This window comes from Rousettus aegyptiacus, unplaced genomic scaffold (genome assembly GCF_014176215.1).
Source record: "Rousettus aegyptiacus isolate mRouAeg1 unplaced genomic scaffold, mRouAeg1.p scaffold_m13_p_17, whole genome shotgun sequence".
Taxonomy (NCBI): domain Eukaryota; kingdom Metazoa; phylum Chordata; class Mammalia; order Chiroptera; family Pteropodidae; genus Rousettus; species Rousettus aegyptiacus.
Window position 1 is genome coordinate 19,726,007 of NW_023416292.1, and position 19,628 is coordinate 19,745,634.

Genomic DNA, 19,628 nt, shown 5'->3' on the forward strand with positions numbered 1-19,628 from the left:
CTCACGGCATCGCCACCGGTCCCATCCACACACACGCACACACACGCACACGGCACACCTTCGCCTGTTGAGATCATTCTGGTCCTCTAAGCAGACAAGGCTCGGCTCAACAGTCACCACCTTTGCTAATCCTCCCCTGTCTTGCTCCAGGACTGCGGCCCAGATCTGCCCGCCCTGTCTCTGTGTGAATCGTGATGGCTTCTGGGCACGTTGGCCTCCCTCCCTCCCTCACGCTCAAGGCCCTGGAGAGCAAGGGCGGGCCCAGTGGTACATCTCAGCAAGCACACTGCTGTGAAGAATTTCTGTTTTTCTAACTGAAAACGGCCAAGCATGACAGTACAGGAAATAATGATGGAACCCAAACTAGGATTTTCCACTTCTTCCCCACCTCCTCCATGGTCTATTCTGTCCAGATGATGAAAAGGCCACTTCGCTAGCCATTTACAAACACCCGTTTTCTTCGAGGGGCTTGAACTGAAGACGAGGGAAGCGTGAAGCACTTGCCTGATTCCGTGTATGTTTTTGATCGCATAGCTTATTTCTCTTCGCAGTTCTTTCTCGTTGAACTCCATCTGCAGAGGGAAAACGAGCCAAAGTTATCACCGAAGGATAATATTATTGAATGTTACAGGATGAGAATAACTTGACTCCGATATTAATAAATGGATATTCATGTCTTTCCGAACTTAAACCCAGATGGCCAAAACATCTGTTGATGGAAAGTTCAAGGCAACGGTGAGCATTAGGCGTTTCTGGGAGCTCTGCGGATTTTAACTCTGCTACAGATAAGGAGTGCTGTGCACAAAGGTTGCCTCCTGGACAGAAATCTGGCCATTCTTTTGAAATACATAATTCTTCATTCTTTTCCCGAACGTAGTGAAGGTATCCACAGACGAACACATAAATAAGAGTGTCACCCGACAGACGATAGCCGTCCGGCTGTGCCGAGATGAACAACGTTTACTCTCTGGCCATTTTAACCACCTGAGTTCAAGGCCTCTTTGTAAGAGGAAATTAATAATATTTACCAGTCCGACACAGGATAGATAGATTGCCATATGAAAACTTCCCAGAAGTTCTAGGTACCTTAAATGTATTTGGAAGTGGGATCAAAGTGCCATGGAGCTCAGACCTGGACGGGGATCAAGAGAACACTGGGCTCGGCCCCTGCCTCCTGAGATCGGGCCTGTCCAGGCAAACTGCCTGGCAGTTCTGCCCTCGCACCGTGTGCCACTCAACAGCAGAAGCCGCCCTTGCCTGCCCGCACCCTGGGGCTGCACGGCTCAGCCCTCGCTTCCTCCCTGTCTGTCTGCGACAACCTCCCCCACCCCGTCTCACGCCGCCTCCTCCCGCTAAACTAGCTGCTCATCCCTCCAAACTCAGCTGGGAAGCCAGGCTTCCCGATGCTCCGGGCAGAGCCTCCTGTCCGTGGGCTGTGTTTCCATAACACCCTGTGCGGAGGTTTATCACTTTACTTAGCACGTTTTAATGAAACTCTCTGTTTACCCGTCTGCCTCCCACACCGGGATGTAAGCCCCCGCCTCCGTGCGGGAGACAAGGCACACGTCCCTACGAGTACCTAGCTGCTTCCCAGGCACTTCAAATGTAACAAGGCCCAAAGCAAACCGTGATTCGGACTGTCACACGAGCTCGGCTTTCCCTCAGTCTCCCCCGTCTGATGGGCTAACGTTCGCTCAGGGGTGTGCACCAAACCTCGGGTGTCTTCTCTTTCTTGCATCCCTCATATTGGTCCACGTCCTGCTGACCCCGCCTCCAAAACCACAAACCCGCCCACTTCTCTCCATCCTGTCCTCTGAGATACAGGAATTTGGGCTTCAGGACTGCTTGCTTGCACACACCCCTCCAAGACCCGGGGCCTCACTGTGTGTTTACAATTTTATCTTCTCTTTCAAGGGGGTCCTCAAAATTGTGTAGGCTCCAGGCCCCAGAGAAAGCAGATCCACCTCTGCTCCGGCCCTGTGCTTTAACCCACCATGCCTGTCTCCTTCAACCGATTTCTTGCCCCTTAGCAATCCAGCCCCCATTGTGTGTTTTTAAAATCATCGACCGGATCAGGTCACGCCTGTTCCGAAAACCTTCCCCGGAAGTCCCATTGTTAACCCCGCCCCTTCATCGGCCCTGGGTCGCCTCCTCTGCTCTTCGCCTGCTGTACAGGCGCTCGCTTTAGGGCCCTGTCCTGGGCTGCTTGCCTCGAGCCACCCTCCTCCCCCAGATCCTCACAGCTGACCCCTCTGTGCCTTCCTGGTCACGTGCTCGATGACCCCTGCTCAGAGAGACCTTGCCTCAACACCCCTAAACAGCGGCTGCCCCGCCCGCGCCCCTGTCACGTGACATAACGACACCCGATATCTTCTTACTTTGTCCCCGTCACTCCCCACCAGTGCTTCGGACTCGGTAACTAGAACTTTGGCCCAGAACAGGCACTCAAGAAATATTTTTAAATTAATTAGGACACAGATAAACATCACAGGAGCTCAGCCAGTATTTGTTGAGATGACATTAGATTCCATTACGTAAAACCAGAACCATCAGCGAGGAAACATCGCTCTCTCAAATCTCATTACCCGAGTTCGAAGCCTTTGGTTCAAGGAACCATCTCAGTCCCGTACCGTTCGCACATTCGACGAGCACGTGTGGGGCGGAATGTGGAAGGGCAGTGAAGCGAAAGGGGGAAAGGCCGTATTTGGTACCAACCTTGACTATCTCAAAAGGAAAGCGTTCGTGGAAAATCCGGTTGATTTTAGCTCCCCCCGAGAGCTCCAGCGTATCGACCTGGTCCCCCGAGCCTTCAATTCTCTTCTCGAAGTCCACGGCGAATTGCTGAACCATCCTGTCATTGTGGGAGAGAAGTAAAGCTGACGCGAAGTGACAAAGCTCTGCACCTGTCACTCTGACGTGCTGTGGCTGTCCCTCGGAACCCCGTTCCTGGTGTTCTTAGTGGCACCTACTGGCAGAATTAACACCGCACTCTGTCCGGCCCTCGAAATGTAATTAACTGAAATACACGTGACCGACATTTGTTTTAGATGTTTCATTAAAATATATATTCTAAATATCTATACCATTGAATGCATTCTGTCCATTTCGTTGCAGCCATAAAATGGCATTTGAAACAGTTAAATTAAGAATTTAAGGTAAGCGATAGCACTTTATACCGAATGGTCAAGCGAACCTCGGCCGCAGCGACGCCACGGCCCCAGCATCGCGGCCGGAACACGCATGTTAGCAACGCCCATGTCCCTCCGCAACTAGCCCTGGCCCTGGTTTTCAATGACTCCTCACAACTGGGTAAGAGAATTCAAACTCCGCCACGCGCCACGGAGACGCCCGGGGCCCGGCCCTCGCTGCCGGTTTCTTGCCGCTTCCACACTCGCCTTCGACTCCAAGCGCAAAGCGGCAGCTCCCCCCGCATGGACCGAGTCTCTGTGTTTTCCTCTTTCCGCTCCGACTGCCGTTCTCTCTGCCCCGTGCTGCTCTGCCTGGCTAACGTTTATCTGCCTTCAAGACTCGATTCAAGGGTTAGCTTCTCCAGGAATCGTCCTGCGCTCCCGGCCCCATCCCGCGCCTCGCTGCACCCAGACGAAAGGCCCGTTCACGGCACCCTTCCTCCACCGCTTCCTCCTAAGGGCTCAGGTTTTACTCATCTTTCCCTGCTCCACACAGGAGAGTCCTCGGTAAGGTAATGAAGGAAGGAAGGAACAGCACCGAAGGGCTGTTCTCCCACCTGCCGAACTCCCACACGTCGGGATCTCAGTCAAGTATCACTTTCTCTGTGAACTCACAGCCTCCACGCAGCTGCTTCTGCTTCCTCCTCTGGGCTCCCCTAACATTTTATACTTAACCAGAAACATCACATTTTTCATGTTAGTTTCCTCTGCTCTACTGTGGCCTCTTCTTGAGGCCAAAAATCTTATTCATTGTTGAATCGCCAGTAGATAGCACAGAGCCAGACACCAAGCAGAACACACAGAGATGAGAGAAAGGTGAGAAGGAGGGCAGGCAGAAAGAGAGGAGGGAAAGAAAAAAGGGAGGGAGAAAAGAAGGGAGGGAGGAGCCGAACCAGCCATCTACTGGGAAGGACATAGGCATGGAAAATTCTGTAATCTGAGTCCAATGGTGTCACAGAGGTGAGACCCAGTCTTTGCAAAGCGAATAGTTTCAGGTAGATGTTCAGATGATGGCCTGGGGCCTAGGCAGAAATAGTTTTCCTTTCTCTGTAACTGGAAGAGTTTTTATAGGAGCTTAACCAAAGCTGAGAATAAAAAAATAAAAAATAAGATAAACTAAGAAAGAGTTGAATCCAAGAAAAAATTATTTCCTGTTTGATCTTATAATTTTATTCAATGGGATGAGAGGATGCAATTAAAATGTTACTGAAATAATCTGAGCATTTAAAAATCTCACAAAGAAAAGAAATCGTATCATGCACTTTGAACACCAAATTAAGGGTATTTTGATTACACAACTGCAGAGAAAGAAAGAGGCCCCAAGAGGCGGTTAGTGTCGCCTCTGGAGATGGACTTCAGATGTCCTGGTGTGTAGGCTGGCCGAGATTGGGGAGCTGGTCCTCTGGTCCAGGGGGGCCTGAGGCAAATTGCAGGAAATAGAAGTAAAAGACACAAGGGGCTGGTAATTCTCGAATAACTCTGCTGTCCTACCCCAAGATCCCTCGGGTCTAGTGACCCGAGGATAAGATGGGAACATCACAAAGGAGCAAAAAGATACTCGATGGCTTTCATATTTGCATTTTTCAAGGGCTAAATTAAAATCATTATCAAAAAGGAAAAAGAAATAAAATGCAGCCCTATTGTCTATTGAATCCTTGGTTCTCATTCCACTGAAATGTGCAGAGAGATCACGTGAAACGACTGAACTAAAAGGGTACTGAGGACAAGTGACATCAATAGATGCAGTTGGAAGACACAGATGACATTTGACAGGAGCTCTGCCCACTTTTAAATTCTAAAGGCAAAGCCCATACTGAGCTAGCGCTATTGGTTTTACCCACCTACTGAATACAGTTCTAAAAATACAATGAAATTGGCCGTGCCGATGGGCAAATGGTCAAATTTGTAATAACTGCATAAGATTGACGATTATATTTTTCAAGGAAACCTAACGATCCGAGGCTCCTTGTATAACATATACAGAGCCAGACATACTTTGCTCGCTTCTTCTGTTAAGCCTAGAAAACAACATCACAACGAGACTAAAGGCAAAAGCAAACACAAGAAATCAGTTTAAAGCGCCAAACGGGGCCGGCCAGGTGCTCACTGCAGCAATGCTTTGGTCTTCCTGGTGGGGTCCTCCGGCTTGAAGTTCCTGTAGGCCTCCACCTCGTGTTCTATGGACAGCAACTGGCCCTGCAGTTTGCTCCTGAAGCTCGGGAGGGTGTCTCGAATGTGGTTGGTGAGTTGCTGAATCAAACGGAACAAAATCATAACACGCGTTTAACAGACTGAAGACTAACTCGTGAGGCAAAAGTCAGCGTTCACTGTTTCCCTGAGCTCTCCAAACTTTAGACGTTGTTTGAGACTGACCGTGGAGATAGGTAGTGAGAAGAAGCCCCACCTCTCTCCTCTACCGGCCTTGGCGGTGCTCAAAACACCTTCTGTTAGGGTCGCTGGCTGGGGCTGTCTAGAACGCCCTGTTAAAACGCAGCTAGCCTGACTAATGAGGATGCCACAAACACCTTGGCATGGGCGGACATATCAGATCACCTACCTTGTTGAGATAAACCTTAACTTCGAATGCAGGGGGGGATGCAGGAAGCGGAGAGCGACAGGGCTGCCCGATGTTCTCGGGACCACGTGGCTTAGCAACCTGGTGGCGCTCAGAGGCACCTGCCAGCCGTTAACTTCCTGTCCCTTCTGCAGCTCAGGCAGTTGCTTCCTCTTGCCTCCATCTCTGGGCCCCAGTCCAACCGCGATGGGTCACTGGCTCATGCCCTCAACAAGCTACATACAAAAATGTCGGCTGAAATGTACTCCCTGTTCGCTGTCTCTACATGAGTATGTATTTCTGCTTTGAGCATTGTTATTTCAATAATACTAAGGTGGATTATAGTCACTGATTATAGTGTGGATCTAAATATTTATATTCATTTATTAAATTCCTATCACTTAAGCTAAATGGCCTATTTTTGAAAAATATATGTATACAAATAAGAAAAATGAATTCCAATAGTCACATATTTCATAATTGATCTTGTTACTTGGGAAACAGAACAATTTTTACCTGATTAAGCACTTTCTGCAGGTGCGGGGTCCCCATCCGATCGGCAATATGTCTGTAAGCCGGGTGTGAGAGGAAAAACTTCCTCTCCGCCAGCATGGCCGCCTTAATGTCCTTCTTCCCGTCTATGTCCTTCTGGCTTCTGTTTACCACCCCCACGTAACCTGAAACAGAACACACACCTATGGAGTTTGGGACGCTTTCTGTTGTTTAATCTGGGGCGATTTCGAGGCTCTCAGAGAGACTCAGTAAGAAACGCCAAGTTCCTTTGAAGGCCTGAGGGATGGGTTCCTTTACAAAATTCAGTTTGAGACATCAGTATTTAACAAAGGCGGGTGGATCTGGCTAATGACAATTTTTTAGCATTAACTCATCAATGTCTTTTGCCCTTAAAAGCTCTGTGCATTTTAATAGAGTATACTCCTCAGCAGTTTTGTCATATAGCGTGTAATTAAGTCAGTCGGCAGATATTTATATAGAATCAGACAGTATATCTTTATGCAGTCTATGGTGAATATTTACACCCTCCTTCCAACCCCCTCCAGAGCACCGTGCCACTCCATATAAAGCATAACTAATCAAAGCCCCTTATTCACAACACAGCGGCGTTAAAACCAAGTCTCCCAGTTGTTCCTCTGCCGCACGTCATGGAAGCCTGCACGGGACACGGGACGTTACCCCTGCGAAGAGGCAGCAGCTTGTTCTCCAGAACGTCCCTGGCGTCCGTCCCTTCATCCATAAGATCCAGCTTGGTGATGACGCCGATGGTTCTTAGACCTGCATCACAAACAAACCCAGCATTACGCGCTTTCGTACGAGACTAATGAATTTTGGAGACACATACGTCTCGATGCTTGATGCAAGGCAATCATGCTCCTGGTCCTTCTCCTGTTTCTCTGTCTTACTCTGTTTTCTACCCAGGTCTGGCGAATTTCAACAGGACGAGGCAGAGTTGCAAAACCACCCGTCCATAAGATAACGTTCGATTCACAAGAGAAAAAATAAAGTCGTGTCAACAAAATACGTTTGATTTATGAGTTGATTTTTCTGTCATGCATACAGAGAATTTACACATTTAAATTCTTCTCCCAGGTACTGCACACAGCATGGATGCTTTAAATTCGTCTTGTATTACATGATTTTAGAACAAAAACCAATAGGATACACATGGACCAATGATGAGAGTGTGTTATAAAGCAAGCCTTATTATTGATCCATTTCTGAGCACTGAGGTCAAAAAAATAAACAGAAGAAAATTTGGTATAGGATAGTGTCGTGAGCAAAAATAAACCCACGAGTCTCACAGCACTTACTGTTCCTAATAGAAAAAGACTGAACCAGGAATTCTGAGGCTTGGATTCTAGTCTCTAGGCAAATCACTCAACTCTCTGGGTCACATTTTCCTCAACTGTAAAATAAACAGTTTACCTCAAGGTTCCTTTCAGTAATACAATAATGTAAAAACCTATGCATTTTATATAGTATCTCAGATAGACTATATTTGCCCCTTGTTTCCATCACTGTATAAAAGGAACAATATTTACCTAGTGATTCATATTTTTAAGTAAATTTCTTTGGACTTCCAGTTAAAATGGTTAATTGAACACAAGCCTTTAACTTTTACCTAAAACCATTCTAAAATAATAATGGCCAACATTTGTTAACCTAACTACGGTTTTAAATGCTTTTCATGTGTGAAATAATTTTATCCTAAAAAGTAATTAATCTACTTTTTTTTTTTTTTTAACGAGGAAACTAAGGCAGAGAGAGATTAGCTAACTTTCCGAAGGTAATCCAAGAGGTGAGTCCACGCGGACTGGTTCCAGAATCCATTCTTTTAACCTATATACTGCTTCTCACAGTAAAAGAATTTAAAAAAAAAAAAAAAAAAAAAAGGCTTAAACCAAGAAGGTCAAAGAAAATGAGAGAGGAATGCAGAAAAATTTTGAAACTGGAAACCCAGCAGGATGAGTGCTGACTAACTTAGACCAAAGAAAGCAGACACCTGCATCCAAGATAAAAGAAGAGGACAAACCCCGACGCTGGGTGGTTTCCATCAGAGCATCTCAGAAAGTTGCGAGACCCGGGAGAGTGATGGTGGCCGCTGAGGCTGAAAGCAGAAGCGTGGGTGAAAGCGGTCAGACTTCCAGGGGCGACGTAGCCAGGGGCTGCTCTCTCCACCCCTGCAGGAGAACGCAGGTTCGCTCTATGGAAAGACTCACTGGAGAAAACTCAGAACTCACGGTGCACAGCCTGGCTTTGCGTGCTCAGGTATTAAAAGAGGGCGATTCGATAAAATTCTACAGACTGAATGGCAGGACGCCCCTCTCCTGGCCAATTCCCCAATTTGACTTCAAGAAAGAGCTGGCCCAACAGACTTCAACCTTCCAAGCAAGAAACTGAAACAATGGTCTGGGGAATTAAGCATTCTAAGAGAAAAACACAGAGGAATCCCAATCAAAACAGCCCCATAAACCATCCTACTGTGAAACATATCATTCAATAAGTCAAGGCTCCCTGACTTCCAATCACCTGATAATAGGTCACTTCTATATATGAATGGACAGCCAAAGAGACTCTCTGAGACCCCAAACGATAAACACTATGAAACAGAACTCGCAAAAAACAAACATAATGCAAAATACAAAAGAAGAACGTTATTTTTATTAATATCCTCAGAAAGAAGAGGTCATTGCATTCATGGAACAAAAAGAGAATGTCATTTAAAAAAATTCAACCAAACAAAAATAATTCTCAAAAATTAAAAATATGAGAGTGGAAATAAAAATGTTAGTAGACTAGTTGGGATACAAAGTTTAAAACCCTTCCTGAAAATAAAAAAGTAAATAATAGAAAAGGAAAAAAATTTTTTTAACTAGAGAAATGATGCAGAAGGTCCAATATCTGAATAACTGACATTCCAGTAAGAGATTGAAGATCAGAGAGAAAGAGTTGGGGGTGGCACATACTATTCCAGACCACGCCCAAAGTGAGAGATGAATTTATAGACCGAATGACTCATCAAGTATCCAACACAATATGAAAACACACACACAATATGGCATGTCAGTATATGTTTTAAAAACACTGGGAACCAATAAGATTTCCTGAAAAGCTCCAAGATAAGTTAAAAAAAAAGAAATGATTAAAAAAAAAAAAGGTTGAGAATCATTATAGCATCAGCGGCAAACCAGAAACTAAAAATCAATAGAGCAATGTTTTTAAAATTCAGAGGGAAAAATAATTTCTAACCTAAACCATTGGTAATGTGACGGTACAAAAAGATATTCTCAGACCTGCAAACTGTCAAAATAGTTTACCTCCTTTTCTGCTTTTTGGGGGGAAAACTGCTAAAGAACGTGTTCCAGCAAACTAACGAAGAAGACAGGCTGTCCAGGAAGCAGGGAGTCCAATATGAATGACGAAGTCAAAGGAATTTTTAGGGTGGCGTAGATCCGCGCTAGGAGGCCTGGGGAGCAATACAATGCCTACGGAGTGAGAGGACACAGTTCCGAAGAGACGTCTCCTCCCACCAAGAAAGACAAATAAAAGTGACAGAATACCGACTGCCTAATATTTTTGAAGGTATTAAGAGACTTAGACTTCTGTAGGTGAGGTTGGGAAGGCATTAATGACAGCTATACAGAAGACTGTGCAAACAAAAAGAGAGACAACTACCAACCTCTGGGAAAACAGGATCATGGAAATGTAATCATAATTTGCCACATGGCTCAGCGATGAATAACATTTTCAGTATCATAAATATTCAGTTAGCAAAATATGATGGTATAATGTCATTAGTATAATGTTGTCAGTATAATTTCCCCAGACCCTTATTTCTGAGAGGGCAGAGGAGTCTATGCTTAGCGGAAGTGGAAAAGGAGACCATTTTCTGTTTCGCCTTTAGTTATGCAAATAGGCAGCTTAAAACAATCGGTGACACTCCTGCTGGCTGACTCAGACCTGCACTGACAGACCTGCAAAGGCCATCGGTCACAAGACACTCAAAAGGCCGGCAGCATGCTTTAGAAACACTTCACTGGGAATCTAAAGATGCAGATAAAAGTAACAATAGAGGCCACTTACTGAACCCTGATTATGACCTCACCTCATCTGGGACGTGAGACAACCCTACGCCATAGGTAACGTTATTTTCTCAATTACCCAGATGAAGAACTTGAGACTTGGAGAGAAAGTGAGACTTGTGTAAAGGCTCACAGCCCGGAGGGTGTGAGATCCAGGCACCTTAATTCCATTTTAAATCACTTGCTATTTCTGCCTCCCAATTCGAAGCCAGAGGCTATAAATGATTGGCTGTTATCTGGCAAGTTCCTTACATCACTTGGGCCTGTGTCTTCCCAGAACTGAAAGTTTAACTAGACATCTCTTTCAAGTCTAAAATTCTCAAAAGAACAACTTCCAGATTTAGAAGGTTATATACAGTAATAAGTAAAGAAAAGAGTAATTTAAGAAAATTCTTGGCCTCCAGGTAAAAGGAAAATAAAAATAATAAATTAAGAGCTAATACGTAAGGTGTGATATCGTGTTTCAATAATGTTTCTGTTCAGAAAAGGAAAGCCACAATGATGAAAGGTCCGGTGAAGACCTTGAAAAGACACTCAAGGCACATCAAAAATCTGATTCTTCAAATAGCATGGAGGCCAAGAGCACCAACCCAAAGATCATACTGTTTGGGTTCAAGTCCCACCTGTACCCTTAGTAGCTCTGGGCCTGTACATCGCAGTTTCCATTTGATGGCTGAAATAATTATTAACAGCATCCCATTTAACTCTCTAAGGACTTCCTGTCTGAAGAAGTTATGTGCTCACTTCAATTCATCAGTAAAATGAGGAAAATAACAAACCTATGTTTTAAAATTAAATAGCAGCACTTCTGGTTTCTGGTCCAGCATGGAAGTTGTCCTAACAATAAGTAAAAAAGCAAAACACACTGAAAAATCAATAACCCTTCTTAGATTCATCAGAGAAGTAGAGTCACAAACCACTGCCCACCAAATTTGGAGAGACAGACAGATGTATCAGAGAATTACAGCCAGAAGCAGAGAACACCAAGGCAACCAATGCCTGGATAAGGAAAACCTGTAATTGATGCATTGCTGGAAGTTCAGCGTGGACAGTCTTAGAGCTGAAAAGCCTAGGGGGACCTACTCATAGGGGGTACCCATGCTTTCCTTAGTTTTGCCTCCAGGAGCTAGATCATCTGAGAAAAATCCCCTCATGCTTCCAGCAGTGGGGGAGCTAAACAGACATCTCGCCAGAGAAGATATGCAGATAGCAAGTGTGTACATGAAAAAGATGTTCCCCATTTGCATGTCATCAGGGAAATGCAAATTAAAACAACCTGGGCTATCACCATACCCCTATCAGAATGGCCAAAAGCCAGACACTGATGCCTCCAAGTTCCGGCCAGAACACGGAGCAAGAGGATCTCTCGTTCCTCGCCAGTGGGAATGCAAAATGGCGCAGCCACTTTGGAAGACGGCGTGGCCGTTCCTTATAAAACTCAACATACTCTAACCATATGATCCAGTAATTGCGCTCTTTGGCATTTACCCAAAGAAGCTGAAAACACAGCCGCACAAAAACTCACACGCAGATGTTCATAGCAGCTCTACTTATAATTGCCAAAACTCGGAAGCAACCAGATGTCTTTCAGAAGGTATGTGAATGAACCGTGGCACACCTGGACAATGAAATATTATTCAGAAATAAAAAGAATGAGCTGTCAAGCCATAGAATGCATGGAGGAGCCTTAAATGCCTATCGTTAAGTGAAAAAAGCCAGTCTGAGAAGGCTGCATAGCGTACCATTCCGACGACATGGCATTCTGGGAAAGGCAAAACTCTGGAGAGAGCAGAAGCGGCGGGGGTCGCCACGGGTTAGGGAGGCAGGAATGACAAGCCGAGCATGGAGAATTTCCGAAGCAGTGAAACCATTCTGTGCGACCTTGCAATGCTGGATATGTGTCATTGCACATTTGTCAAAACCCGTGGACTGTGCGACATGCCGAGAGCGAACCCCGATATGAACGGTGGGCTCTGAGTGATCATGACGTGTCAATGCGGGTTCATCGGTTATGATGAATGTGCCCTCCGGTGGGGTGTGAACAGATGGGGAGGCCATGCCTCTGGGGAGACAGGGCATGTATGGGAGCTCGCTGTACTTGCCATTCATTTTTTCTGTGAACCTAAAATTGGTCTAAAAAATACAGTCTATTAATTAAAGGCAATTAACTAATATAACCCAGGCAAAGTATTTGGCACACGAAAACGACTGAACAAAGGAGAGCTGTGACCTCACCAGCCGTTTGTCACCAGCACGTCCACGCCAGTCCTAAGCTCCGGTCACGCCCAAAGACTCGCGGTTCGTGTGACGGGGCGGCCCCGCCTCTTCACGACGCTGTCCCCCTCAGCTCCAAGTAGCCTTCTCTTCACTTCTTTTCTTGGTCAACTGCTACCCAGCCTCCAGAATACCCCTCCGGCCTGTCCTGCAAGTCCTTAGTCAGGCTCCCGCGAGCGTAAGTTCGGAGCCCTTCCTCTGTGCCCTCCGAGCTCTCCGTGTTCCCTGGAACCATCATTCGCATATGACACTAGAGATCTGCTCCTTTGCCTTCCTCACCCGCTAAGTCATGACGGCTTCAAGAATACAGACTACATCTCATCTGCATCTTCCAAGCAATTTAAACAGATGCCAAACGCAGAGTGGGAACGTGAATGTTTATTAAATAAATATAGGAATGAAAAGGAAGTATATTCACTTCTCTTATGTCCAGACAAGAATTGAAACGCGACTTTCAGAAAAGGAAGATGATGGCGTTCCCTGTGTCGCCGAGCTTTGCCGTCAGCACGACACCGCCGTCTCTCCCATTTACGTGTGCAATGAGGTTGTAAGCAGTGTGTTGTTTCAGCTAGTTCAAAAATGGGACAAAATCGAGCCAGGAACCACATTAGCAGTTTCCAGAAAAGTAATCTGGAACGCTGTGTACACTAAAATAACGGCGATGAAAAAAATCGGGGAAGAGTTAGTATAAACATGTATACAGCAAAATTAAAAACAGACTTAGGAAATTAGATGTCCTTTAGCTATTGCACTTTTTTTTTGTTTTGGGTTTTGGTGGGATTTGGGGGGTGGGTATTGAAGTAAATGTTATTCTTTCTGTTTGGCAAAGATTATGGAATATTTTATTTCTTCAAGCAATCAGTGATGAATGGGAATAGTTTCCTGTTTTTTTCCTATAAGTTTTCCACAAACATTATTTTCTTGTTACTTCCAACAATTCTGAATAGTACAGTTTTCATTTTCAAAGACAATATGTAATATTATTGTATTTGATACTAGGTAAAATATTAAATAATAGAAAACATTAAAATTACTGTTGCTATGGTAACAGACTCTATCTTGCTCACCAATATATGCCCAGAGTCTAACACAGTGCTTGAGAGATTTAATATTTGTGGAAGGAAGGAAGAGGAGAGAGGGTGAAAGGAGCAAAATAGATAAAGGAGGGAAAGAAAGAAGAATACCTCGCAGATAAGAAAATTTAGAATAGAGTGGTTCTTGTACTGAGAATTTGGACTCCAAAATAGATTAAGACATGAAGAAAAGAAAAAAGAAAAAGAACCCATATAAATTAAATCTCTCTGTATTTTGTCCACCTAAATCCATTTTCTTCTTTTTTCTTGGCACACAGCTTAACCATATTTCCAAATCTCCCTTACATTTGAGCTATAATCTCCCTTATAATCTCCCTGTGATCGAGTTCCAGCCAGTGGAACAAGGGCACAAATGATATGTGCCTCATAAGTCTCTGAGTCCCTAAGGGTGACAAATGGAAGTCCCTGGGTATCTGAATGATGTCATAGCGAAGAAACACCATACTACCCTCAAAATCCACCCCGATGGACATATCTACTTTTTGCTCCATTCCATGTTTCAGTCTACTTATTACTGTGTGTTATGCTAGTATATACTATAATATACTAATATATATTCTACTAATAGTATAAACAGTGGAACTTTTAAGAAGAGAGCAGCCATAATGAAAGCCTGGCTTAGCAAAGTTAGGTAGCAAGGAAACAAATACGGCAAGTTGGAAAGATGAAGATTCACATTATGCAATAGCTGTATATTTTGTAAACCTGCCTCATCTGATAACTTGTAAGGCAGACTAGGTACCCAATGAAAGGAAAAACTGTTAGAGAGAGCCAGAACGTTAATTTGTCTCAATTATTCCCTGCTGATTAAAGCAAGGTATTTAATAAAGATGAGTTCATACAAGAAATTTATCATTTTGCAAGCAGAAATAGAAAAAAGTCGAGAGACTCTAGGGTCCTTTAATAGTTAAAAAATCCAACTATTCTTATAACTCAAGCAATGCAAGAGAAGACTGAAAAGGCTTGGAGCTCAAATAGTCCACCAAGAATTTTCGATTCAGCAAAGGAGCTCAGTACTTTCTGTTGCTGGCTATAAAAGAATGATAGAGTTCAGACATACCTTTCTGCTGTAAACTACTATAAAACTGATAAAATATATGAAACAATTGTCTTCAGACATGAAACAACAGGTGGCCCAGGGCCATGGTACCTGATATAAACAAAGTAATACAATCTTCCAATTTCTTCCTCGAGGCAGTTTCTGGACTACAGTGCGTGAAGGAGAAATCCAAAAAGATCCCAGCAGTCCTGCTTAGTTGAAGAAACATAGATTGGATTTCGAGGAGGCCAAGGCAGCTAGGATTTATAGGATAGTGTGCTAGATACAAGAGGGCTCTGGAAATGTGCTTAAGAGTCCCCTTGCATATTTCAACACATGCATGCCTAAGGCAAAACTCCACATGGCTGGGCAAAAACAACTTCCAGGTAGCTCTAAACCAAATGAGCTTCCAGGGCTCACACAGGGCTGGGAATCACTTAAGTTCTCATCAGCTAATTCATTACTGAATTAGAGACACCAGAAAGAAGGTTCACACCTCGGTAAAGATTACTGCAGCCCCACCATTTTTAAAAACCCTAAAAATGAGCTTCAGAAAAATCAAACTGATCTGCAAGTAATGTAACTACTTGCTGAAACAAAACCCAACATATTTTTAAAGAATACAATAATAATATTCACCGAAGTCAAATTCAAAATATCCAGCATTCAAACAAAAATCACTAGATACGTAAAGAAGGAAAAGGTAACCACATCAAGAAAAAAAAAAAAAAACAGCTAATAGAACCTCACTTAGAAGCACAGGTGATATAAACTCGCAAAGCTAAGAACTCCAACCACCCATAGAGAACCACACAGAGGCACATCATAGTTAAATTTCTGAATACAAATGATTAAAAAAGAAAATACACACACTTAAAAACAGAAAGAAAAAAAATAAGATACAAAAATAACTACAGACTTCTAATCAGAAATTATTAAAGTGAGATGTCTTTAAAGTACTAAAACAAAACAAAACAAAAAAAAAACCTGTCATCTAAAATTCTATACCGGTGAAGAAAATATCTTTCAGAAATAAAGCAAAATGATGACTTTTTCGGACAAACAAAAGATGAGCTAATTTGTTACCAGAAGCCCTGTACCGCAAAAACGGTAAAGGAAGTTCTTCGAGCTGAAGGAAAGTAGTACAAGATGGAAACTCAGATCTATACAAAGGATTAAAAATCTCTGGAAATGGTAAACATATGGGCAAATGCGAGATAGTTCTTTCTCATTTCTAATATCTTTAAAAGATAATTGGCTATTCAAAGCAAAAATAGTGACCGTACATTCTGGGTGTCATTTAAAACAGATGTAGAGGACATAAGATATGTTTTATACGTAGAAGTGTTTATAACACATGTGAAAAACAAATCGCAAGATGATAGACTTAAAACCAACTATAAAGATAATTATATTGAATGTAAATAGTCTAAATATCACAGTTAAAAGTCAAAGAGTAAAGTTTGGATAAAACAGCAAAGGGTAATTATGTGCTAAACCACAAGAAATATACTTTAAATATAAGGACATAAATAGATTAAAAATAAGAGTACAGAAAAGATATACAACGAAAATACTAATCGTAAGAAAGCTTAAGTGGCTATTTCTATATCAGATGTAATAGATTTTAGAACAAAAATTATTGTACACTTCTATATACTGGCAAAAAAATTGAAAAACAAAAAATAATTTAAATACTATTTACAATAGCATTCAAAAACAAGATACACAAAGATAAATTTGATACAATATATGCAAGATATGTATGTGAAAACTACAAAATGCTGCAGAGAAGATCAAAATAAATGAAAAGAAATACCATGTTCATTGACTAGGACATTCAAAACTGCTGAGTCAAGTGTCTTCCGATTGGTCTGTAGCAGTTGCTCACTAGAACTCACTGCAGCAGTAAAAATGTTCTGTAAGTGAGTTCTGCAATAGCGAAGCCATTAGCCACATGTGATTATTGAGCACTGGCAGTGAAGTATGGCTGAGGAACTAATTTATTTCATTCTAATTAATTTTAACTTTAATTGTAATAGCTACATGTGGCTAATGGCTAGCATATTAGACAGTTTGAGTTATAGATTTAACGTTGTTCCAAACAAAATCCCAGCATGTTTTTTGTCCTAACTGGCAAGCTAAATTCAAATGAAAAGACAAAATATTACTATAACCAAAGCAATGAAGAAAAAAAAATCTTGCACTATTTGATTTCAAAGCTTACTATAAAACCACAATAATTAAGAAAGTTTAAGAAAGTGTGGTATTGGTATAGGGATAGAAATATACAGATCATTGGAACAGAATAGAGTCCAGAATTGTTACACGCGCGCACGCGCACACGCAGAGTGAAGGGTGGGGAGAGAGACAGAGAGCAAGAGATGGAGAGATGCAATTGGCTTTGGACAAAGTTGCCTGTGTAATTCAGTGGAGAAAGGACAGTCTGCACAAAATTAAAGGTGCAGAAACAACTGTCCATCCACATGGAAACTAATGAACTCTGACCCTCCCTACTTCACCCCATACACAAAAAAAGGATCACAGACCGAAATATAAAGCTAAAACTACAAAACTTCTAGAAGGAACACAGGACAAAAATCCTTACAAACCTAGCTTAAGCAAATATTTCTTAGAGAGGATTAAAAAAATGTGGATTGTATTTCAAAAATTAATAAATTGCATATGATCAAAATTAAAACTTGTTTTTTAAAAGACATGGTGAAAGAATGTTTTTAAAGTACACTATAGACTGAGAGTATTTGCATTATATGATAAAAAATTTGCATTGGGATATATACTTGTTTAAACTTCATAACTTAATACTAAGAAAACAAACAATTTAAAAGAGGCAAAAGATCTGAACAGACACCTTGCAAAGGAAAATTTATGAATGGCTCATAAGGGTATGAAATGATGCTCAGCATCGTGAATCATCAGGGAAATGCAAACCAATACACAGATGTTACAACGACTACAATTAAAACAGAATGAACAATACCGAGTGTTGGCGAGCATGTGGAAAAACGAAACGCTCATTTATTGCTGCTGGGTGAAGAGCTTAGTGGTTTCTTAAAAATATTAAACATACACTTATCCAGCAATTCCACTCTTAGGTACTTTCCCAAGTGAAATGAAAACATACGAACATAGAAGACCTGTACATAAATATTTATGGCAGTTTTATTTGTAATCACCCAAAATTGGGGGGAAGAGAAACCTAAAGTTCCATCAACAGGCAGATGGATCAACAAAATGTGGCATATCTGCACAATGAAATATTCTCCAACTTAAAAGAATGGACTACTAAAAAAATGGATGATTCTCCAAAACATTATGCTCAGCAAAAGGGGCCGGGCACCAAGAGTACTTACCGTATGACTCCATTTACTATGAAACTCTAGGAAAGACGAATCTGATTTACAGCGACGAAAAGCAGATTAGTGGCTTCCTGGAGCCAGGAGTGGGGTCAGGTGCGAAGGAGCACAAGGAGAGCGTTACAGGTGACGGAGCTGCTCTCTACCTGGGCTGTGGTGGTAGTTGCGCAGGTATGTGTCAAAACTCACGGAACGTCACACCTAACATGCATCCCCCCCACCCAAGCCTATCGTCGCAGGTAGCCAGCCTCACGACAAGCCGACAGAGAGGAACGGTGGCAGAAGGGTACCGTGGTGAGGGAACGGAGAAACAAAACATTCGAGGCCAATGTCTAGGAAAAAGCTTCGGGGGCTGCTACTTGTACATGGAGTTAACTAGAAGCAGAGTTAAACTTACTGAGTTTTCTTAAAAAAAACCGTGTTCCCAAAGAAAGAAAAAGCCTGGCCTGAAAAAGCCTTGGGTAGTTTGAGGCTGAAAACGACCTTCCTGGGCCCAAGTTTTTACGAGTGGAAAGCAGGCACGAAAGCTGTGCCTAATGCGCTTTCCACTTCGGATAGGTCACAGAGGACAGGGGACAAGGAGGACAGTCCCGGGGAGAACAATGGACAAGGCACCAGGGCGGTCCTCCCAGAAAGCCCACGTGGGGTTTCGTGACACACTGCTTTCCCCACCGGAGGAGTCCCCGTGGCCATGGGCCTGGGACTGTGATGGAGCGGCCGCTCTCCCCTTTCTCACACGGGAGCGCTGGTCGCACAGAGAAAAGAGCTTGCTGCACACACAGCCCTCCGCCATCGATCCAGAATCCCGAACAGACACCCCACATGGCTGCCGGCTCACCCCGAAACGTTCTGGCCCAGACCACCACCCAGGGACACGGTAACCGCAAGGAAGCCACCTAGAGTTTCGGCTGGTTAACGGGGGACAAGTTAATAATACCAGGTCTCTCTCTTTTAATGTCACCCTTCGCTCCCAAACCAAATCCAAGCTCCGCTGGTCATCCGTCCACTGAACAAGAATCTCTCCTGCAGCAAAAGTTTCCATTAAATTCATCGGCTCTGCTGGGGCCTACCAAACTGGGAACATGATACGCGTTATGTTCCCAGAGGTCCCCAACCTTTCTGGCACCAGGGACCCGTGCTCCTATGAGAATCTAACGCCTGAGGGTCTGAGGCGGAGCTGAGGCGGTGATGCCAGCGCTGGGGAGCGGCTGCAGATACGGATGAAGCTTCGCTCGCTGGTCTGCCACTCGCCTCCTGCTGTGCGACCTGGTTCCTAACAGGTCACAGACCATACCGGTCTGCGATCCTGGAGTTGGGGAACCCTGCAGGCACCAGTAAGAGAAACTATAGTTACACACACACACACACACACACACACACGCACACGCACACACACGCACACACGCACACGCACACACACGCACACATACACGCATAGGTAATATAACTGCTTTTTGAAAGAATGGCTCTCCGTGCATCATGATGGGTCATAAAGGCGGCAACA

At 43.5% G+C, this 19,628-nt stretch overlaps 1 protein-coding gene across 11 annotated transcripts in view; it reads right to left on the bottom strand.

The window, feature by feature from the left end:
- The window catches only part of DNM3 (dynamin 3), a 354,287-nt gene that overhangs the window by 240,615 nt on the left and 94,044 nt on the right, over positions 1-19,628 (bottom strand). For all 11 annotated transcript variants that reach the window (XM_036234646.1, XM_036234642.1, XM_036234648.1 and 8 more), the window contains exons 5-9: positions 6,934-7,032; positions 6,259-6,419; positions 5,296-5,438; positions 2,716-2,851; positions 505-572 (exon numbers count right to left, since the gene is read on the bottom strand). In XM_036234646.1, coding sequence (XP_036090539.1) covers positions 505-572; positions 2,716-2,851; positions 5,296-5,438; positions 6,259-6,419; positions 6,934-7,032 — 607 coding nt within the window. The remainder of the gene's footprint in view (positions 1-504; positions 573-2,715; positions 2,852-5,295; positions 5,439-6,258; positions 6,420-6,933; positions 7,033-19,628) is intronic.